Source organism: Eublepharis macularius, chromosome 9 (genome assembly GCF_028583425.1).
Source record: "Eublepharis macularius isolate TG4126 chromosome 9, MPM_Emac_v1.0, whole genome shotgun sequence".
NCBI classification, from domain to species: Eukaryota; Metazoa; Chordata; class Lepidosauria; order Squamata; family Eublepharidae; genus Eublepharis; species Eublepharis macularius.
In genome coordinates this window covers 47,287,924-47,311,576 of record NC_072798.1, presented here as the reverse complement: position 1 = coordinate 47,311,576, position 23,653 = coordinate 47,287,924, and the positions used below count along the sequence as shown (strand labels likewise).

At 42.4% G+C, this 23,653-nt stretch overlaps 1 protein-coding gene across 1 annotated transcript in view; it reads left to right on the top strand.

The window, feature by feature from the left end:
* The window catches only part of CFAP54 (cilia and flagella associated protein 54), a 311,880-nt gene that overhangs the window by 52,677 nt on the left and 235,550 nt on the right, over positions 1 to 23,653 (top strand). The window contains 7 exon segments of the mRNA XM_054987752.1: positions 360 to 431; positions 529 to 650; positions 8,224 to 8,394; positions 11,095 to 11,187; positions 13,552 to 13,740; positions 15,547 to 15,689; positions 18,008 to 18,155. Of these exon segments, the coding sequence (XP_054843727.1) occupies positions 360 to 431; positions 529 to 650; positions 8,224 to 8,394; positions 11,095 to 11,187; positions 13,552 to 13,740; positions 15,547 to 15,689; positions 18,008 to 18,155 (938 nt within the window).

Below are 23,653 nucleotides of genomic sequence, written 5' to 3'. Positions count from 1 at the left end.
CAGAAGTGACGTCATTGCGCCGGCCACTGGAGCATTCCTGCGCTTCGTTTGGGGGCTGATTTGGGCCCCAAATGGGCCAAATTGGCCCTGCATGGAGCACGGGAACGTTCCTGTGGCTGGCATAATAACATCACTTCCGGAAGTGATGTTGCTGGCACTCGTGCTTTGTGCACACGCAAAGAAGACTTCACTGCTGGCACAAGGTAAGTGCCAGGTCCCCCCCTGCTCCTGTCGAGAGGGTATAGGAACCTGCCAGCCTTATAGATCTGGGAGCATAGATACACTGAACTTTATGCATTGTATTGTCTTATGTAAATAGCATATGTGATACATATAAACTAATACTCCCTTTCTTGTAGACAACCAATATGATAAAAGCATTACATTGAATTCCCCTATGAAAGATGTGAACCAGGTTAAACATTTAACAGGTAATGTACATTTATGTATACTTGCAGAATGTCATATGGAATTATCATATTTTGTACAAAGGAAATTTATTATCTTGCTTTAAAAATTGTTTCACAGAACAAGATGTAATGAATAAAATAAAAAAGAATAAATTGTCCAAGGCGCTCTTTCTGATGCAGAAGGCTGTTCTGATGCTTCCAGTAGAAGTAGCCAATTCTTCTCCAAACCAGCTTCTTGAGGTAATATATATTGAAAATTAATTACTGTCCTAATATAGTGCATTTTGTGACCTGGGAGAGAATGTGGGGTGTTTGCTGCATCTGGGGGAGCACTCACACGTTCTTCTTCCCCTTGGTGATATCCTTACTTCAATCTACCACCACCAAAATTAAAAGGGTTGCCTTTCACCAGCAATTTGGAAACTGGTGAATCCCTGACCGTGTTCCAAGTACTAGCAATGGATGAGCCTCTAGGCTTGTGGGTAAGGAAAAGACTGACACAATTGGCTCTTAATCAAAGACAGATCTTTATTGTACTACACTAGTATATATGCAGAGCAGGGAAGACTATATCATGACAAGGAAGATAGGTAAGAAAAGGAAAAGACAAGATTACACCCTAAGGTCTAACTACATTACTTGAGAGTCATAGGGTTACCATAGCATATCACTCTTTAGGAGGGATGTATATCTTTTGGAATTGGGGAAGGAAAGACAAGACACTCTCCTACCCCCTGCTCCAGTTCCCAGATGTACAATAGACACTGCACGAAGGACTGGAGAGCTTTTAAATCCTTCTTCAGAGAAGTGGATCCCCCCCCCTTCCTGAGTTAGGACAAGCCTCAGGTAAGGCTCCATAGCATTCCCAAATCCTTGTCAAGCCGTCACCCACATAGCCCAGGCTAGAAAAACACCATCCCTCCATGAGAGGGTGAAAGCTATAACAAATGGCTATACACAGGGTCTATTAATTGCGCTCTTTTTTCTGAGAAGTAATCAGCTTTCTTAGGGCTTGTTAGAAAGCGAATTAAAGGGCACAGTGATAACTACATTATCTGAGAATCTTAAGTTACATGGAGACCAGGAGCAGCAGGCATAGTGTAATACCTATTGGACACTGTCAAGTTTGGTATATCACAACTGTAGCCCTGGACTTTTGCATGGTTATCTGTGGACACTAGCTTGTTGATTGTGAGGTACCTGAGATTTATTTTTTTCCTATTGTGGGGGCTACCTCTTCCTGGAGCAGAATGTATAAGGTATGCACTGTCCCAGTACAGATATGGGGTTTTTATTAAATATGGCTTACATCAGGCAAGGTTACTCAATGCTTGCTGAACCTCTGAAGCATTCCTGGAGTTGATGATGCAAGGCCTTCTTCTTTCCCAACCTTAATGCTATGCAATGCCAGATCAGTGAGGCACAAATCTACCTGCCTGTCTGCATTGTTGCAGGAGAAGATAATTGACCTGGCTTGCATAACTGAGACATGGTTGGATGAAACTGGTGTGGTGTCCCTATCCCAGCTAACTCCACCTGGTTATGCTGTTCTCCACCAACCCCTCTTAGCTGTCAAGAGAGGTATTGTTATTATTGTACTCCATGAGACCTTCAGTTTCTGCAGACTCCTGATACAAACTATAACAGGCATTGACTATATGCTCCTTACATTGGGAACTAAGGACAATTTGGGTATTCTGTTAGTTTACTGGCTACCTAGCACCCACAAAGCATTCCCTCTGAGCTGGAAGAAATGCTCTCAGATTTGATGCTGGAGTCACCTGGACTGATATGTCTGAGTGACTTCAACATCCATGCTGAATGCTCCATGTCAAGGCTGGTTCCTTAGGAGCCCTGGACCTCTCTCAAATAGTGACAGGACCCACACATGAAAAGGGCCACACCTTTTGCACTGAGCCTTTGAAGGAAGGTCTTCTCTCGGGATTGGAGATTCAGCCTGAACCATGGACTGACAATTACCTGCTGAAATCAAGGGTGAATATAGCCCTGGTATCCAAGAAAATGGGGGGGCCAAGCTAAAATGGTCCGCCCCAAAGGCTCATGGATTCTTCTGGATTCCAGAATTCCAAACTCAGGCCCTATTGAGGCTGTGGTGAAAGCATAGAATCTGAAGCTCTTTGAAGCTATTGACAAGATTGCTCCTTGTTGACCCTTCCCTCCCATGCAGCGGAATCTAGCCCCTTGGTTCACCATAGAGTTGGGTGATCTAAAGAGGACTGGAAGAGGTCTGAAAAGAAGCTGGTGGAAAACTAGTGCTGAATCTGATAGTGCATGCTACAGAGCCCATTGGAAGACTTATGAAGCAGTGGTGAAAACAGCAAAGAAATATTACTTCTCTGCAATCATTGCATCAGCTAAATTGCATCCATCCCAGCTGTTTATATCTCAACACCTTTTGACGCCTCACTCTGAACTTTCGCTGGTTTAAGAACAGACAGCTATGACACCTTTGCAAAGTTTTTTGCTGATAAAATAGCTCAAATATTGGTCTGACCTGGATGCCACCTGTAATATAGGTGAGCCAGAAGTAATGCTTAACACACCGTCTGGACTGTTTCTGAATCATTTTGACCCAGTCACAGTGATAGATATTGACAGAATTCTAGCATCTGTGAAAGCCTCTACTTGTACTCTGGATCCTTGCCCTCCTAGCTACTAAAATCCTGTAATAACCACATAAAGGAGCCATTGATGTCTATTATAAATCAGTCACTAACTCAAGGTACCATCCCTCAGTCTCTCAAAGAGGTAGTCATCTACCCACTCCTTAAAAAACCATCCTTAGACAAAAATGATATTGCTAATTGATGATTGTTGTGGGTTTTCCGGGCTGTATTGCCGTGGTCTTGGCATTGTAGTTCCTGACGTTTCGCCAGCAGCTGTGGCTGGCATCTTCAGAGGTGTAGCACCAAAAGTGCTACACCTCTGAAGATGCCAGCCACAGCTGCTGGCGAAACGTCAGGAACTACAATGCCAAGACCACGGCAATACAGCCCAGAAAACCCACAACAACCATCGTTCTCCGGCCGTGAAAGCCTTCGACAATACATCGATATTGCTAATTATTGCCCATTCTCTAATCTACCCTTTCTGGGCAGAGTGGTTGAGAGATCAATAGCTGACCAACTCCAGGCCTTCTTGGACAACTCTGGTGCTTTGAACCTTTTCAGTCTGGTTTTAGGCCAGGCTATGGGATGGAAATGGTTCTTGTGGCTCTAGTTGATGACCTCTGCCTGAACGTAGACAAAGATCATGCTTCTTTGTTGCTCCTCCTGGATCTGTCAGCAGCCTTCAACAATGTAGACCATTTCACCCTGCTGTGGCCTTTGGAGGTAGAAATAGGTATCGGGATGTGCCTTGGACTGGTTTAAATTGTTCCTCATGGGACGAACTCAACGGGTTGCTGTTGTAGACCAGCTGTTGTCCATGTGGGAATTATCTTGTGGGGTTCTACAAGGCACCATGTTATTTAACTTCTGTGTAAAGACTTTGGACAACTCATTTGTAGCTATGGAATTAAATGTCATCAATATGCAGGTGACACCCAGCTCTATATCTCATTATCCAAATCCCCTGCCAATGCAGTGAATGTAGTGAGTAGCTGCTTGACAGCTGTTGTCAATTGGCTGAAAGCAACCAAATTGAAATTGAACTCAGACAAGATGAAAGTGATGTTGGTTGGAAAAGCAGAGATCTTGAAGGATGTGCTTCTGACCTTTGATGGGACTCTGGTTGACTCAGTTAAGAGCTTAGGAGTTATACTAGATCCAGCACTGTTGCTAGGGAAATAAGTAAATGCAGCTGCAAAAAAAAAAGCGCCTTCTCACAATTCATACTAGCCTGGAACATGGCCTCCTGTTTTAACATGGCTGATCTGGCCACCTGAATTCATGGCACAGTAACATTGATACTAGACTACTGTAATGCTCTCTACATAGGTTTCCTAGAGACTCCAGCTGGTGCAGAACACTGCAGCTTGTTTACTCTCAGAAGCTAGACGAAGCATGCATATCACTCCTATTCTACAGTCACACCATCGGCTTCCCATCAGTTACCAGGTTCAATTCAAGGTCATGACTATTACATTCAAAGACCTTCATAGCTTTGGCCCCACGTATCTGTGTGATTGCCTCTCTCTCTGTGTTCCGCCACATTAACTTTGCTCATCTGGACAGGGCTTTTTGTAGATACCACCCTGCAGTTGGGCAAAGTCAACAGCTGCCCATATGCATACTTTCTCTGTGGTAGTTCCCACCTTATGGAATAGCCTGCCTGAAGGGGTGAGGAACGCTCCCACTATCCTGGCTTTCCACAAACTATGCAAGACTGAATTATTCAGGAGGGCTTTCTACCAAGGTTATAGGGCTGTATCGTAAGAGGTAGCTGAGAGACATGTCTTGGTAAGGACAGGGACTATACGCTTCTCTGTTGGGTACTGTCTGCTGATGTAGTCATGCACCTTTTAGGGAGTTTCCATGTTACTAAACATGCCATGTAAATGTGCTATGCTTTGTTTCAGAAAGATTTCATCTCTGTGCTTGGCTTTGTGCTTGTTCACCTTTGTTCTTCTGTGCAGTCCTACGTTGGAACTATACATGTGCAGGACAGACACTTGGCAGAGTTTCCCTCTAAAGCTTCATTAGGAGCTGTTTCTCTCTGAGCACATAGGCACTATTTTCCTGCCTAAACAGTCACATGCTCTGAGAGTGGAGCAGCCCCTTTCCTCAGTTCTTTCTTAGCTGCTGCCAGGAGAGGTCTTCCCTTCTAAGTGCTGTCTTTTTTTCTCTTTCCAGTGCTTCCCTTGGACTGATTTTTGGCCCTGTTCAAAGCACAGAGTAACTTTATTCATCAGAATCAAATAAAAGAACATTAGGCCCAGCACAGGCCTTCCCTACATCCAGTTTACCCAGACATGAGTAAAACCAGAACTGGAACTGCTCCAGATTTTAGTATCCTGGGACTAACAAAACATGAAACAGACTTCACAGCATTACAATTGCCACTGCATGGAGAGAGTTCTTGTTGCCATTGTTTTCATCCTGTCTCTGGGGTCATTCCTGTATGATACCATTTCTAACAAGAGCCAGTTTTGTATAGCGGTTATAGCACTGGTCTATGATCTGGGATATCCAGATTCAAATGCCATTGTGCCTATGACTTTGGCTCGTAGCATTCCCTTATCCTGGTCTGCTTTGCAGGGTTGTTGTGTAGATGGATAGGAAAGTTATAAAATATTATAACAAGTTTGAGTCCCCATTGGGGCTTAAAGGTGGGGTTTAGATAAATTCCACACCCATCTTTCTAAAGGACGTCTTATGTTTCTTCACAGAAAAGGTGTCCCAGGGCAAGAAGTCCTTGATACACAAACTTTATTAAATTGGCTGTTGTGAGGGCCCCTTTGTAATCCTTTAGCAAATTTATACTTCATTCCATTGATCATTATTGTTGTTGATGGCTTGCAGATTAAATAGCACTTCATCTCTAATTCAGTAACTGTAGTGTGTGAATGCTATAAGATGTTGGCATATGTGGGAAGCAGAATTCTCCTGCTGCCATTTTTCTTTTAAGCTGTTAATCAACAGGTCATTATGATCCTTTTACCATTCCCTTTGAAGTGAGCATAAAACATGTTTTAACCCTATCGTGGGGTATAAAGGGTATTGGCCAAAGTGTTATAAAGTGAGGCCATTGAACATATCCAATGGCAGATTGTCTCTTTGTATAATAAGATAAAAGGCCAATAATTCTCTAAGGAATAAAATGTATTTGATTTGAGCTTTTGTGAATTTAGCTTATGCCTTCACATGTCTGGGTCTTTCATAACATAACTGTAGTCTATGTGACAAGGCTGTTCATTTAATCTGGAACTGGATTTGCTATGTTTTCACTCCTGGTGACAACGTTGGCAGTTTTGATCAGTTTCTTTTCCTGCACTATAGCAGTAGTCTCAGTTTTTTCTGAGTAGCAACTGGTGCCCCTTGACTACCATATCTTGCACCCCTAAGTGGAGAAGGGTCTCTACTGAGGTTATAGCAGGACTTGGACTCTACTTCTTGCGATATTGATTGTGAACGTGCACATCACCCACAGTGCTGGCTCCGCCTTCACTGTTCTTGTCCACCTGGGAGTGCTCCCTCAGCCTCAGATATGGGTAGGGGAGGAGGCTTACAGCACCAGTCTCCTCCTCCTACCCTGCTGTGCTCTGACTTCTCCTCCCTCTATCTGTCCCTTTGTGTGTCAGGACAGCCGTCTCCTCCCCGGCGTCCCTCAGAGCACCCCTTTTATTCCTCTTCCTCCACCAACCCCACCAATCCCTGAATCACTCTGATTCCTTGGCTTGCCCCTGCTCAGGTGGGGCCTCTGGTTGCTTTCCCCCATACTGGCTCCTGTCCTCTTCTGCCCTGGCTCCTGGTGCTCTCTGTCAACTCAGCGCTGTCTTCTCTCCCCCCCATCCCTCCCCCCATCCTGGCCAAGCCCATCCCACGTTGGCTGGACGCAACTTCTTTTGGCTATTCCCGGTGTCCACTGCTGCTGAGGAGGCCTGCTCCCATTGACTCTCCTCCGCTGGGTCACCAGGAATAGTGACCCAATAGTCACCCTTTAGGCAGGCCCAGGACACTGGCAGCGATGGCTGCAGGAGCTGCTGCCACATCACCATGAGCATGAGTTGGTTGGCGGCATCGGGCGGCTTTTCCTGTGGTTTCCTGCCAGAGCAGTAGGAGAAGGGGGCTGTCAGTTTCACAGATCTCGTGCTGGGTTCAGCCGCGGGGTCTGTGAAACTGACAGCCTCTTTTCCTGCTGCCCAGGCTGTCAGTTTTACAGACCCTGAACCGGTTCCAGCGCGGGGTCTGTGAAACTGACAGCCCGGGCAGCAGGAGAAAGGGGCTGTCAGTTTCACAGACCCTGTGCTGGGTTCAGCCGACATTATCCATGAAAGTCTGGAGTTGATTGCTACTGCTCTCTCATTCACTTTGCCCAGAAAGGGCAAATTAGAGACTGGGCCATAATTGGCCACATAATTTTCTCTAAGGATGTTATTTATTTATTTATCTATCACTTTTTCGAGGACTGGAAATCCAGTTTGTGGGCATGACACAAGCCCCAATTTATCACAGTGCTTAAATTTGGATGTCACCAGATTGTGATTCGAATGAGGATTTTCTAAACAAGGAAGTCTTCAGTTGTGGCTCTGTGTGTGAGAGGCAGAGGGATGGGGAGGAGGCATTGAAAGACACCAGGTTCATTTTTGGATTGAAGAAACTGGTGTTGGACATCCATTTGATGTCCAAATGGAGCTGTTGATTTCCCAGGTGCATATATAACGGCATGTCCAGACCAGTACTCTTTTTGGAAAATTTTATTTAAGTTTGCTTCTCATTGTACCAGCAATGATCTCATATATGCAACCTCTTGCCATCAAATTGCAAACACAGATAAAGTACTGCAAATTCAGCACCTAAATAAATAAAAAGAGAAGGGGAAGGGAAAAAGTCTGTGAAGACAGACACTGAAAATCCTGTCGGTACTAATTGCAAGAAGGTCCTATTATAGTGCTATAAACCTTCACCCCTTAAATCCTGCAAACTGCAATGACCAGTTACTAGATATAATGCAGAGTGTATTGACTCCTTGCATAAACAAAACAAAAAAAATTATGTGAAAAACTGATTGTATGGATAACCCATAATAGTCTTGTTCATTGGATCTTTTTTGTACCATTACAGTGCTTTATTTTATGTGTCGTATAAATAAGCCAATAACATATTTCTTTGGCTTTGATTTTAAACCACAGGAAGCATTAATTTTAATTCAGAAGGCAGAAGCTGAACAAAATATATTATGTACCAGTCTCCAGCAACCTGCAACTACTGTGAAAAGAAAAGTTCCACCTCCTCCTATATTGCTTTCCAGATCTCATAGTTTCATGTTATTTAAACCAGCTCCATTTATTTCGGAAGTGAAGGTGATTATTTTCACGATTGGGGTATTACTCTAAGAAAGCTTGTTTGGTCTTGAAAATTGGATCAATTTGCATAGTATTATATTTTGCTTGATTATTGAAAGTATAAGTGTTTCACTTTTTTCTTTAGTAGTGTTTTTGTTTAAAGTCTGAAAGATTTTATCAGTTAATTAAATCTTTCACATATCAGCGTTGACAATGAAGTCTTTTTCTACAAATGTAGGCTGCTTGCCACAGGGTGGTGCAATGTGCTCAGTTTTATCCTTTTAAATGTCTTTTAACTTTTAAAATTTTTTTAATACTGGATAAAATATAAAATCCACTTTATTCCCTATTTTTAAAAAACAAATCCTTAATGATTTTGTTTGATTTTATAAATTCTGTTGAAATATAAATGTATAAAATATTTATCCACAACGTTAGTACAACTCATCATATTAATTATGATGTATTTCAGTTGGAAAGTTATTCCTTTTCTATTAAAACGAGTATTTGTTTTTTTAACAACTTACCATATGCTACACCTTCCATTATTGTATTTCTGTGGTGTGTGGGTACACAAAAGGCTTCAGCATCGGAACAAACACAGGAATGGCTTTAATTGTTGTGTTAGTACAGCACTAGAGAGGTAAAATTTCTGAAAATTTTGAAGCCACAGCAAAAACCAGGTATTTGGGGAAAAAATGTACTGTCCTGTCAAACCTAAACTAATTTTACTGCTTTATTTGGGGGAAAATATTACTGTCCTGTGAAACCTAAACTAATTTTACTGCTTTAACAACATAAAATGAATCACATCTTATTTAGTATATAAGATTGCAATAGTTGACGTATTTATGGAATTTAAAAGTTATAAATACCTTAGTTTTCTACAGTCGACATTGCACATGTACCCAAAACTTGAGAGAAAACTGCAAGCTGATGCTCACTATGCTACCTTAGCACACGTACCTTAATTTTTGCAATCTAAAAAAAGAAAAAAATAGGAGTTAAACAGAAAATACAAGCTTTATGGTAAATAACATGAAGTATATTATTTGATCAAAGAAAGGGTCACACAAAGGGTCAATATATGCATAACTATATGTAATTCCAGCTACATGATGCCTTCTTAGTTCTGCCTCTACTGGTTAGAGAGATCTCAGTTCTCAATGAGGCTTTCAGAGTTTTCTTCTGAGGCTTTGGTGCAGTTTCTGCCCTACTTCCTTCTGATCTTTTTCTCCTCCAGCAAGGTAGAGCAATATGCTTCTTTTCATGCAATCTGTGGGTATATGTGTCACAGTGGTTTGAGGGAATGGTGAAAAGGTCAGCCACAAGGGAAGAGTCAGGTCAGAAGGACAACAGAAGGCGTTTAGCAGTTGAGAAGCGATGAAAGCCCTGCATGTTCTCCACTTGAAATTAGGCTTCCTTTTAGATGTTGAAATGCATCTTTGATTTAAGAGCTGTAGTATCTACAGCATGCCCATCTCTATCATTAAAAGCATTTCACTTATTCAAAGAGAAAATAGGAAGTTTTTTGCAGTACTCCCCTAAATTTCCAATTTTTCCAGTGGAAAAATGGGAGAGGAGGACATTGGAAAAAACCTCCCCTCCTCCACAATTTGACCAAGTTTTATCCAGGCCTTCACAATGCTATACAGCACTATTGCAGTCATGTCTCAGGAAGCCAGGTCTCTTTTCTGCTACAGCGGGAGACCTCCTGGCTCCACTTCCTGCTGTTGTCTAGTGCAGTAGAGGGAGAATGGTGGGGAATTGATGATGTGAACCTGAAAGTTATGCATCAGTACAATGCTCTAGGATTCCACCCAAACTCTGGTACCATGCGAGAAGTAATGTTACGGCATTGATTTCAATGTCCCCACTCACTAAAACTCCACTGGTTACCAGAGCCATGGAGTAGTCTTTTTTTTTTGCAGCAGAGAGAGATGTGATAGCAAAGTTAGACCAAGCTTGCAAAAAAAAGTGATATTGCAGGGAAAAGTTCCCATATTGGAGACAAATAAAGCAATATTTTTTTCTGTTTGAAAACTGAATATGAACTGGTGATGTATACAAGCTCCAAATTTTGTCATTACCTCTAGGTTACAGAGGTTGCAAGTTTCCTGAAGGGGCAAAAGCTCATTTAAACCCTGAAATTGCAAACTATGACTTTTGTGCCCCAAACTACAGTACTTGTGTGTCAGTCAGTTTGAACTTTAGATTTTTCATATGTGTAAATTAGTAGTGTAATGAACTGAAGTTAGCAAAACATTTGGTAGCTATTAAGTTAAAGAAGACTCTAGAGACTGTGGTCATAATGCTATATAGTATTTGCACAGGGTTATTGAGCAGTCTCACTCAGTGGGTTAAAGAAAATATGTATTGATATCATGCAAATATTTCCATTATGTTTAATCTTTACAGCCTCACTTTCATACTTAATTATAAGTGCTGTTGTGGATCCAAGCTTCGCTAGGGATCACTGGAAGAATTCATTTTATAGTGCATTTTATTTGATAGACATTGATAAAAATAACTTCAGAAATTAAAATTATAGTGATTTTGAAAACATTTCCCCCGTAACTTACAATTTAACTCTTTAATAAGTGAGTAGTCATATAACTAGAAAATTTGGAGATATATTTCCTCTTAACTATATTTAGGATTGCATCTTCAAAGGTTACAGTACATCCATATATTTTAGTAGTCGTTTTTTTTTTAAAGGTTTCATGGTATGCTATTTTTGGCTGTGTAGCAGAAGGAAGCAATCCAAAAGTCCGGTTAAATAATTACAGTCTTCAGAACACTGCAGAACTGGTAAGATCTCTTACACTTCCCCTCTCTGAGTCTATTTTATCTGTCTCTTTCTGAACCACTCTGATTGCATGTGTGGGAGAGGTCCTGGCTGACATGTAATATTGTATATAGACATGGTCACAAAATGGAAAAAAACCCAAATGAGAGGTTCGTGTTTCATCATGTTTCACACTTCATGAACCACGAATTTTCACAAAATCGATCCGTTTCATGAAACGATTCGTTAGTTTCGTGATTCATCAGAACCAGGGGCATTTCAACAGCTCCCTTCACCCAGAGATGCCAGAGAAAGACAAGCAAAGAATAAATAAGGGAGGCCTCAGTCAAGCTAGGCCCCAGAACCAGGCACGTGCCTGAGGATAGGGGGGGTTGGGTTGGAACTTAGAGGGAAAAAGGCACCCTCACCCAAAAGACTTTCCCAGCAAGCTCCCAAATCCATTCTCCCTCTCTTCCCAAAAAGCCAAATGCTTCCCAAAAAAATCTCCACTCCACTCTCTCTTCCCCAAAGCTTCCAAATCCACTCTCCCAATTCCAGCAACTATTCCTCCCTCTCCCTCTGTCTACTGGAATTGAACCACGAGGCAGGGCGAGCTGTGCCTGAATAAGAAATGCTCACATAGAGCAGAATAGGAGTTCTCTGGTGATTGGCAGACAGACCTTACCATCAGGGTTTGGAGGGAAGAGATTGGTGTTCCCATGGCTACAGAAGGCCCATCTCAGTTGCCTAATCCCCTGCCCCTTGCTGTATAGGGCGAAGTGGGAGATCTCCAGTTGGCAGGGAGAACTGCCTATCAGGGTTTTGAGGGCTAAGATTGGGGTTTCCAGGGCAATGAAAGGTCTGCAGCCTTTCCCGGCCTCCGTTGCCTATGGAATCAATAGATTGGTGCCAGCCTATCTGGCGTTACAAATCAACTACGAAGCTTACGGATTGGCCCAAAGAGTCGTGGATTTCATGAAGAACACAGCCCCATGAATCATGTTTTCGCAAAGCATGAAATGGCCTGATTTGTCATGAAATTCGAGTCGTATTTCAATTCGTGCTCATGTCTAACTATATATTAATAAAGACACATTTGTAGTTCATAATCTGAATGCTGTCTTATGGGCAGACGCTGAAAGCAATAAGGAACATTGTCCCCCTCAGAATGAAAGGATAATTTGTTGTTGAGCATAACCTAACTGCAAAGAGAGAGAGGAATTAAAACACCACATATAATGGAACATATAGGCACACTTGTTAGGTGGACAATTTTTCTTTTATTTGCTGATTTAAAGGGCCTGGGGAGATGAAAAAATTGATTATTGTTCTGTAGAAAAGCAAATCAAATTAACTTGGATTCATTCAGAGCTGAGATGTTTCTGGTAATGGCAAGTCTCTGAATCTGATGGGTAATCTACATACATTTTCTTCTTCTAGGGGATTTATGACTGACTGTTTTTGCTTAACCAGTGTATTAAATAGTATATATGCTATAGTAAAAGCTTTGTTAACTGGACAACTCAGTTAACTGACATGCTTGGGATCTAGGGGCTACCCAAGTAACGTGTGCTGCCTCCTACTGCTATCTTGCTGCCACTGGGCTGGGGTGGTAACAGGTGAATGAGAGACTCAGACAAATGCTGTGGTAAGACTGCTGAGGGGGTGACATTGGAGAGGGCCACAGGTCCTGGCCAAATAGCAGGTATGATGACCACATGCTTGCCTCTTGCTGCCAGAGAAAAGCTTTGTTAATTGACATATTTAATTAACCAGCAACCCCCATTTCCCATGGATGTTGGTTAGCAAAGCATTTACTGTGTCATACTTTATTGTGATGTCAATATTTGTAGTAAAATCAAAAAGAGTCCAGTAACACCTTTAAGACTAACCAACTTTATTGTAGCATAAGCTTTCGAGAATCACAGTTCTCTTCATCAGATGCATGCATCTGATGAAGAGAACTGTGATTCTCGAAAGCTTATGCTACAATAAAGTTGGTTAGTCTTTAAGGTGCTACTGGACTCTTTTTGATTTTGCTACTACAGACTAACACAGCTAACTCCTCTGCAATATTTGTAGTGTATCTATTGTATTGTATCTACAGCCCTGAGACTGCTTATTTAAATGTAGGCTGTTCATTATCCTAGAATTTAATTTTCTTTGATTACTCTGTTTTTAAGTTTGTTTTAATCATTTGATTCTGCTGTTGATTTTGTTAGTTCTAAATTGTTAGGTGAGGTTTTGGTTCTATTGTACTTTATTTTAAAAATTTTGTGCAAGATTTTATCTTGTCTGAAAGCCCATGAGATGTAGTAGACAAACCTGCTAAGAAATGGAATGGAAATGTTTTTTTTTCTTTTAACAAAATTATTCTATATTAACAGGTACAAGCTGATGATGAAAACTGTGTTTTAGAAGTAAAAGATTTAGAACCCAATGAAAAGTATATATTTGCAGTTGCAGCATATTCCTCAGATGGAAAACTCATTGGTGATGGCATTGGGGAAACAACAAAGCCAGTTCTTGCATACCCACCTCTTTCTGCTGCTACTGCCCGAGCGTACCTGATTCAGGTAGCAATGATTTTTCAGTGAGCTGTTTTGTATCTTTAATTTATAACTTTTTTATTTGTAAAATTACTGTTCTTCCATCCCTCCTCTTGATATTTTTGGAATACAAGCATTGTTAAAAATAGAAAACAGAATGGAGGGTTGGACTCTGGAGAAGAGCTCACATGAGCAGTTGCAGAGCAGATCTTTCTCCATCTTCCTCTTTTTCATGGAGCCTGCCTTTTGTCATAAAAATCCTCTCTGGGTTCAAAAAATTCTTGCAAATGACATACACCAGTGGACAGTGTGCTGCAACAATGAGGAAAGAGCAAATAAAATTTAGGGGTGTGCACCCAAAAAATATTCAGGTTTCCTGCTTCCTGGTAAAAGCTTCAGAAAAACCTGCAATATGGAGTGGCCTGCTGCTTTGGATTCGGGTTTCTCTCTTCAGTATGCTCTGTAAAGATTCGGAGCATAGTGAAGTGACGGGGGAGGCACAGAGGGCTGTTGCTGCCGCTGCCACTGCCACCGCCGGAGGCCAGCGGGGAGGCGGGAGTGTCGCCTCCTCCAGCATGGTGCCAGGTAAGTGGGGGGTGGGGAAGGTAAGGGTAGGGAATGGGAAAGTTTAAAGGGCCCTTTCCTGCTGCTTGAAAGCGACAGGGCTCTTTAAACTTCAGCAGGGAGGTGAGGGGGGTGAAATTCCCCTGCCTGCCAGCTGAAGTTTAAAAGGTCCTGCCGCTTGCGAAAGGGCCCTTTAAACTTAACCCCCGGGGCCCCGAAGCTTCCTGAAACATTACAAATACTTTGGGAAGCTTTGATTCAGGATTTCCGAATTGGGGCCAGCATGCTGGCTGACTGTGGGATTGGACACTCCTAACTCCCCCTCCCTTCCCTGATTCCCCTCCCTCCTCCCCCTTGTACTCACTCACCCCTCCTCACCCCTCCCATCCTGTAAATTAGGCGGGAATCTCTGCAAACTTTGCTGGCTGCCTGCCTGCTTGCATTACAATGCATTGCAAACAGTCAGCAAAGTTCTGAAGCTAATTCAAGCTTCCTGCCTTTTTTTACAAGATGGGAGGGGTAAGGAGGATGTTGTAGTGAGTCACTCACTCCTCCCCCCTCCCCTCTTCTAAGAAAGCGTGCAAAGCTTGATTTAGCCTCAGAACTTTGCTGGCTGTTTGCAAACAGCTGGCAAAGTAGTGCTCCTAGCTGCCCCAAAGCTTTCCGAAGCGATCCGAATCGCTTCAGAAAGCTTTACTTCGGTATTTCCAAATCGGGGCCAGGTTCAGAAATACCAAATCTTTCTGAATCAGGCCAGATTTGAGTAAAAAACCCGAATCGGATACCCAAAGCACATATCCCTATTACTCACCACAAAAGCTTCAATGGATGCATCTACTAAAGCACATTTCTTTTACTTCTTATTCTAAACTGCTCAGCTTCTCCATTTTCTTTGCCTATCCCAGCTCCTACTCTAAGTTCTGCAATCTTCCCCCCCCCCGCCCTACCCCCACATTCTCAATTTGATGTATTTTTGCTCACAGGTATCTGGGTTTTCTGATCTCACATCAACCCATTCCTCCATTTCAGCAGGTTTATAAACCCCCTTTGTGATCAGTATGACAAGACAAAATGTTTGTGCTTCCTCATATCTAGTATGAGAGTCCACCTTCTTAGTTGAGATGTGGTACTGTGTGATGTATTCTTTTGTGTATAACTAAAGAAATGTTAATTATTTTTGCTGATGATTTAATGATTAGCTTTGATATTGATTAATGCGGCTGCAGATATTCACAGAACAAAATACCATGAAGTGTTCTTTTCTTCTAGTGTGCTTTTCAGACTGAGAACTATATGTTATCCAAAAAGGCATTTCAACCCCTATGGAACTATTTTGTCTCAGCTTCTCATACTGCCATTGCTAATGCTGAAATCATTTCTATAAGCAGCAGTTTGTCCATATCTCAGTACAGGTAACCAGCAGAGGGGATTTTTAAATTATGAATAGAGTTATAGGCCGGTTTAAATAGAGAAGCTGTATATTATGTATGTAGTCTATATGATTTTTTTTTTACAAATGATCAAGGAAAGTAACTATCCAAATATTTAAGATAATAAATCCAGCATATTATTCTTTCTTCATCAATTATATTTTGAATTTTTTTGTAATGTTATTTCCCCAAATCATCTAATTTGAAAGCCAATGATTTGATACTATGATGCCAAATGAACATGCAGAGCCAGCTGCAAAGAGAGCATACTAACGTAACTTCACAATTTGCAGCATTGTACTGATTCCTGATGATGCCTGTCCTTTACAACACCACTACACTACTGACAGCTCTTGTTATCAGATAGGGCATAGTGACAATGGTACACTGCACAGAAATTGATGTAGATAAGGTCGGTTGAGGAGCAAATCTCAAGGATAGTTAGGTACCATCCAGAAGTTTATGTGGCACCACCGAACTAGTCATGTTGATACATCAGATATATTGCAGTAATCAGTTTTTACCATCCAAATATCCAAAATATTGTCTCTATCATTGCAGCTGTGAATATATCCCAATTACTTAGACAGTGAACATTCTAAAAAGCAGTGTCTAGCTTTTAAAAATGAGATATCCTAGGAGGAGTACAATGTGAATACTTTTGGTTCTGGATATAAGAAACACGGCTTTAAATTCCTACTGAACTCTGAAATGCATTTTATTATAAACTCTCAGCCTAAACTACTTCAGATTGCCGTGCACTTAAAATGATACTCTTGAGTTTCTTGGGGGAAGTGGAGACATACATGGAACAAATTAATGTACAAACAAGCTGACATATTTTGGATTGGAAATACTAGGTTGCGTTCAACTAGCTTTTCTGTATGTTAAAAAGCAAAGAGATGTCATCTTTGATCAAATAGAAAATCTATGCTGAGAACCACGGGACCTGCATATACAAAAACCTTTGTGGGATTGGGGTATTTATTTATTTATTTTTAAAATTTATATACCGCCCATCCCCAGGGGCTCAGGGCGGTGAACAGTTTAAAATCAATAAAAACAAGAAAACAACAATACTAAAACCAATATACAAAACAATAATGAAATAAATTAACCAAGTGCAATGGTGGAGAGAACCCCACCATATGAAAAGGAATTGGGTGAAATTGAGTGAAAAAGCTGGTTGGATCCAACCCGTTGTTACATTGTGTGTATATTTGTGAGTATAAAGTGTGTCTGTGAATGTAAATATAAAAGGGATTCACTCTACCCCAAGAACACAATTTTGGGGAACATTTCAGGCTGTTTTGGTAGGGATGATGTGGGAAGATCATGCTTTATGACCAGAAATTCTTGCATCCATGGAAATGTCTTGTCTGAACTCAAGCCATTTTTATTAAGTTTAAATAGACTGGTTATATTTAAAAGTTTAGTACTTGCTGAAATGGGCTTGGGACATATCTGCATAAAACAGATCTTCAAAATCTGTTTTTCCTGGCTGTGTTGAAAAGATGTGAACATTTTCTAGTGGTGTAATTTGATTAACAGAATCCCAGATGCATTGGAAACAACTCCCTAGTTGGAGGGCAGAATAATGTAGATGGTGATTGTGGGGTCACAGTCACACTTAAATAACCTCTCTGAACATCAGCAAACAGCTTGAATATTTCAAATGCAAGTGGAAAACCCACATGATAATACACATGATGCATGATAATAGAAATGACCTAATTTATCTTAAAAACTATTAACTATTCTCAGATTAGAAGTATTCAGATCATTCCGTGTTATGTAGAGGCATACTAAATCCATTGTAAAAGGGAAAAGGTGTGAGAGAGATTCTGTAGATTTTCCCCAAGAATCAAAATTCAGAGAAGTGGCTTGGCAGAAGGAACAGAAATCAAATGTATACATAAATAGTGAATTTTTCAGAGCACTCCTAAGTAGCACTACAGCCTTCTTAATTCATTGCAAGTCAGTGAATGTGCAAAGAAGATGACATATTTTGCTGAGAATTAGAATTTAGATTTAAGATTCCGCCCCCTCAAATTAACGATTCTGTTCCCCTCAAATTAGGATTTAGGATTCCACCCCCCTCAAATTAACGATTTCACAAAGGATTCCGCCCCCCTCAAATTAACGATTTTACAAAGCATGATTCAGTGGCAAGAATCTGCCCAATAGCAGGAGATGAAAGCTTTCTGTGTGGAGTTCTGAAACTAATGTCTATTAATATTAATTACTGTTAATTATTGTCATATATATGTGTATGTTAACAGGGTTTTCATGTTTTGCAGATTGATTCCTGATACTCTATGTCATGCATCTCCAAACCTTTTATACCTGTTTCTCAGGAGCATTTTTATTATCAATGACATCTGTGTGAATGATAAAGCTCTCTTCTCTGATTCTGTTTCTTTCAATGAGCTAAAATACAGCAGACAGGTATGTGTGGTATGCTTGGGTTTGATCTTTTTTTTACTTGTCAGATTTTTAACACACATATTAAAAGTTGTTTTTCCCCATAAAATAGAACTTTCTAAGAAGAATTGATGAGGAAAGTTAACTTCTTGAATTTGGGAACCAGTTTCTCTCCCTTAGGGTCTGTAAGTCTCTAAGAGAGTCCTAAAGAGGCTATCTGAGAAGACTTCTTGTCGTAAAGTCCACAAGTTACCCCAAAGGGGCCATATTCAGGTATCATGAGCCAGCCCACTTCCTTTTATGTGTCCTATAAAAGTCCGTCTCTAGCCATGTAATTGTGGATGGAGGCTAGTACAAGAAATCTCTGAAAAACAAAGTTGCTGTTTTTCCTATGTAGAACCATACTGGCTCAAGCTTAACACAAACATACCACATCCTCAGGATCTGATTCAGCATATTGACCTTTCTCAGTTCTGTGTGCCCTGCTGAAACCAGTAGGCCCTATTAAATTGCTTGTCTCAGTCTTTCAGTCTAGCTTTACATGTGAAACTGGTATTCACCTGGTTCTAACTGCTCCTCTCCTGTGACGCTTCATGAAATTGTTTTGTGAACCTGTTCTGTGCAAATTATCAGCCCTGAGAAAAAACTAGTGCTTGGATTGCCCATATTGCTTTGCTGTGAGCATTATTTAACAGAGAGCAGCAAGGAAGCAGGAAGGATTATCAATGAATAACTTGTTAAGAAAAATCTGCATTATTTTGCCTCCTTCTACCCCACAATCCAAATGTTTTATTTTTAGAGACTGTTGCAGAAGTAATATGGTTTCTAGATTTAAATGATGTCCCATTCTCATGAATGATACCTATAGGGACAAGTTATTGTTCATCGGCGGTCTTCCTGTGCAGTCCCACATGGGACTGCGCACGTGCAGGCCTGCCGACTTTGGAGATTTTTACAGCTCAGAACCAATAGGGGGCGCTCCCGCCTCTCAGCGCGCATGCGCAGCCGTCTTCCTGCCGAAAACAGCTCCTAAGAAGCGGGGTGCCCCCGACGTACCCTCAGTTCCTCTTTTGCTGCTGACTTGAGAGGTTCTTGGCTAGTTCTGCTCCTTGGATTGGCGTCCTTCGTTCTTCCAGGATGTCTGAGAAAGCTTTGTTTAAACGTTGTACAATGTGCGATAGAAAGATGACCAAATTGGATGGTCATTCCCAGTGTCTATATTGCTTGGGCGAAACTCACAACCCGCAGATTTGTAAGTACTGCCACACCTTCACTGCGAAGGCCAGGGCAGAACAGTCGGGTAGACTTCAGGCCTATCTATGGTGACGCGCGATGGCGGTAACAGACCCGTCTACTTCGGGCAAATCCCCCACGCTTGGGAAATCCACTACTCCGACTTCAAAATCTGCGGAGAAATTGCCTAGCTCCCGCCATTCTTCCGCGCACACCGACTCGAGACCACTGACCCCGGTTAAATTGGCGCGCAGCTCTTCGGATCCAGTTGCTACAACCTCATCGGATCCGACCTCGAGGTTGAGGCCCGCCTCGGAACCACCGGAGTCGAGGTCTGGAGATCGCCCCGAGAGGGAAGCCTCCGTGTCTCGCTCGGAACCTAGAACCCCTCGGAACGACTTGCAGTCTGACCAACGCAGCACCTCACAAAAGTCATCAGAACCAAGATCTTCGGACCCGGTGGGATTGAGTGGGGAGAAGAAAAGGAAGAAGAAGAAGCACCGGTCCTCGAAGTCGGACACACAGGTGCTTGAGAGTGTCATTACTCCTCAGCGAGATGCTTCAGAGTGGGAACCACCTACTAAGTGTCATCGAGGCTCAGGAGATGCAACCTCCCAGAAGACAACCCCTGTATCTGAGAGATCCCGTGAATCGGACGTGATTATGATAGAGAAACCTCCGACTCCGTCGGGTGTACCTCGTTCCCTTTCCTGTGATTCATGGTCCTCGCGTTCCTCCCGGGAGAGAGGTCGATCACGACACCGATCAGATAGGTATAGCCCGTATTCTACCAGACACCGTTATTACGAGGAAGGACCCTATGGTTCTGACCATGGTTCCGGGAGACGGTCCCGTTCACCTTCTATGCGTGCGTCTTCTCCCAGGGGTTCCAGACGGACCCCTGTTTTCTCGGATGCTGAATTTGATCTTCCTCTTGAGAGGTCCTATGGCTCTCCTTCGGATTCGCCAGAAATGGTCATTGGCCCTTCGGAGGAAGCTTCCCCGACGGAAGATTTTTGAGCATACAATGACCTACTCCAAAGGATGGTGAAAGTGCTGGAGATTGAGGTGTCTTCCTCGGAACTACGTTCCAAGGATAAGATCCTGAAGCATATGTACTCAGGTTCCACTCCAACGATTGCCTTCCCTATGATTGAAGGATTTGTGGAGCTTCTGACAGGATTGAATTTAAAACCTGCCTCCACTCTGGCGACCAACAAAAAGGTTGAAAACCTGTACAGGGTCAAGGATGATCAGTGTCCATTCCTATCACTTCACCTGCCTCCCTCTTCTTTGGTCATGGAAGACATGCAATCGAAACCGAAGCAAGGATCCCTTTCAGTTCCAGCGGATAAGGATAGTAGAAAGATTGACTCTCTAGCAAGAAAGGCGTATGCTTCGTCAGCGTTTAGTATAAAAATTGCTAACTATGCGGCGATGATGGCCGCTTACCAGCTGCTGTTATGGACAAAGGTCGCAACATTTGTTCCTCAGCTTCCTGAACACCAAAGAATTTTTCTTCGAGTTATCCAGGAGGAGGCTGTGCGCCTGTAGCGCCACCAAATCACTGTTAGCAGAAATATGGCTGATTCATCTGCCAGAGCTCTTCTATCTGCACTTGTACTCCGTAGATTCACGTGGTTGAGAACTACCGCTCTGCCCCAAGACACCAGAGTCAAGGTGGAAGACCTCCCCTTCGAAGGGCAGAATTTGTTTTCCGACAGAACGGACGAATATTTGTCCAAGAAACGGAAGGACAGACTAACGGCCTGCTCTTACGGGGTCATGCATCAACAACAATCTACTCGAGTGCAATACCGGTCTTATGCTAAGAATCGCCAACAGCGCTTTCACCCTTACTATGGGTATGGGTTCCAATCTCAACGCCGTTACCAAAGCCTACAAGCTACCTTCTACAAGAGAAGGCAGAACAACAAGGGTAGACAGGGAAACAACCAACACCAGTCCACAGAACCTGGACATTCCCTAAAACAGTTCTGACAATTACAGGGCCCTGAGCCCTATTTTGGGGACAGGCTCTCTCTCTTTTTTGCTGAATGGCATGCCATTACTTCAGATGTTTGGGTGTTACATTTAGTTAAAGTTGGTTATAAAGTTGAGTTTGTTCAGTGGCCTGGTCTCCGGCTCCCTGTTTTTTCCTCTCGAACACCCCAAGCTGGGGTGGTTTCTGAACTGTCAGCCCTATTATCTAAAGGGGCTATTGAAGAGGTAGCCCCCTCTGATTCCCCATCTGGCTTCTATTCGAACGTTTTTGTAGTAAACAAGAAGGATGGGGGTTTGCGTCCCATTTTGGATCTTAGGGGACTGAATAAGTTCATAAAAAATCATAAGTTCAAAATGACTACATTACAGACAGTTTTGAATTTATTACCTCTTGATTCCTGGTTTGGAGTCTTAGATCTTAAAGATGCGTATTTCCATGTCTCTATTTTTCCTGAGCATAGAAAATTTTTGCATTTTATCTATGGTACTAGGATTTTTCAGTACCGGGTGCTCCCCTTTGGATTATCCACGGCCCCTAGGGTGTTCACTAAATGTGTGGCAGTAGTTATTGCCTTCCTTAGAACCCAAGGGTGCTGCGTTTTTCCATATCTTGATGACTGGTTGATCGTTGGCCAGTCAGAGCAGGATGTTACTAATCAAGTGTCTCTGACCTTGGATATTTGTTTAAAACTGGGGTTATTTGTAAATCAGAAGAAATCTAAACTTGTCCCAGCTAAAGTGATTCAGTTTATTGGAGCTACTATTGACGGATCCCAAAATATGGGTTTTTTGCCTTCAGATAGGGCCTGCAGGATTAAGGCCCTTATTAGAAGGTTTAAGAAACGCAAGTTCCAGCCTGCTAAACTTATCCAGGTTCTTTTGGGTCATATGGCTGCCACTACTGCTGTAATCGCTCTAGCGAGGCTTCGAATGAGACCTTTACAACTTTGGCTCTCTAGAGTTTTCTTCCCTGACAGGGATTCCCAGAGGAAGAGATTTAGTATCCCCCGGAAAGTTATCTTGTCCTTAGATTGGTGGTTACAGGATTCTTATTTATTTGGGGGAGTCAGCTTTGGTTATAGACAGCCGAATGTTTCAGTCACTACAGATGCATCTACCCTAGGATGGTGTGCACACTGTGAGGGTTCATATGCGCATGGTCTGTGGGATGACTCGGAGTGCACAGAGCACATTAATCTTTTGGAACTATTATGCTTTAATTTCCTTTTCTGACTTAGTACAGAATAAAACAGTCCAGGTCCTTACAGACAACACCACCACAATGTTTTATTTGAATAAACAAGGAGGTATTATGTCTCCAGCTCTATGTGAGGAGACGATGAAGATTTGGGAGTGGGCCATTCATCACGCAGTTTGGATAGTGGCTGTCCATATACCAGATGTTGACAATGTAACAGCCGATCACCTTAGTAGACTGGGAGGCGATACACATGAATGGTCGCTTCACGACAAGTATTTAACTCCTGTCTTTTCAGAGTGGGGAATCCCAGACCTTTTTGCTACAGAGGAAAATCGCAAGATTCCCAGATACTGCTCCAGAGGAGGTGTCGGCCTCGAGTCACTTGGGGACGCGTTTCAGTTAACTTGGTCCAGTTGTCTCCATTACATGTTTCCCCCGTTCCCCCTGTTAGCCAGGGTGTTCTCCAAGATCCAAATGGACAAAACATCTGCCATTCTCGTAACCCCCTACTGGCCGAGACAACCATGGTTTCACGCTCTTCTGAGACTTCACTGTCAGATGCACCAGTTCCCGGTACATCCGGATCTTCTATCCTTTCGGGGGGTGTTCCATCACACACACTCAGACTGACGGCACGGCTGATTCTACAGGACGAGCCCTTTCTGAAGGAGTGATGCATGTGCTTCAGAATGCACGTCGCTTATCCACTCGGCAGTCGTATTCCCTTAAATGGAATAGATTTTCTACTTGGTGTGCGGGTAGAGGACTGGACCCATTGACCTCCCCTCTTTCTGAGATTCTGGAATTTTTGTGGGGACTAAAGCAGTTGGGGTTATCAAATTCCTCTGTAAAGGTTTATTTAGCTGCGATTTCCGCTTTCCACCCCCCGGTGGATCGGAAGACATTTTTTCCCCATTACACGTCTAAATTGTTTTTGAAGGGACTGAATAATTTGTTTCCCCCGGTAAGGGTGATGGTGCCCCAATGGTCCCTTCCCCTGGTGTTAACCAAACTTATTTCCAAACCGTTTGAACCTTTAGGTACTTGTCCCTTGAATTTTCTTTCATTTAAGGTTGCATTCTTA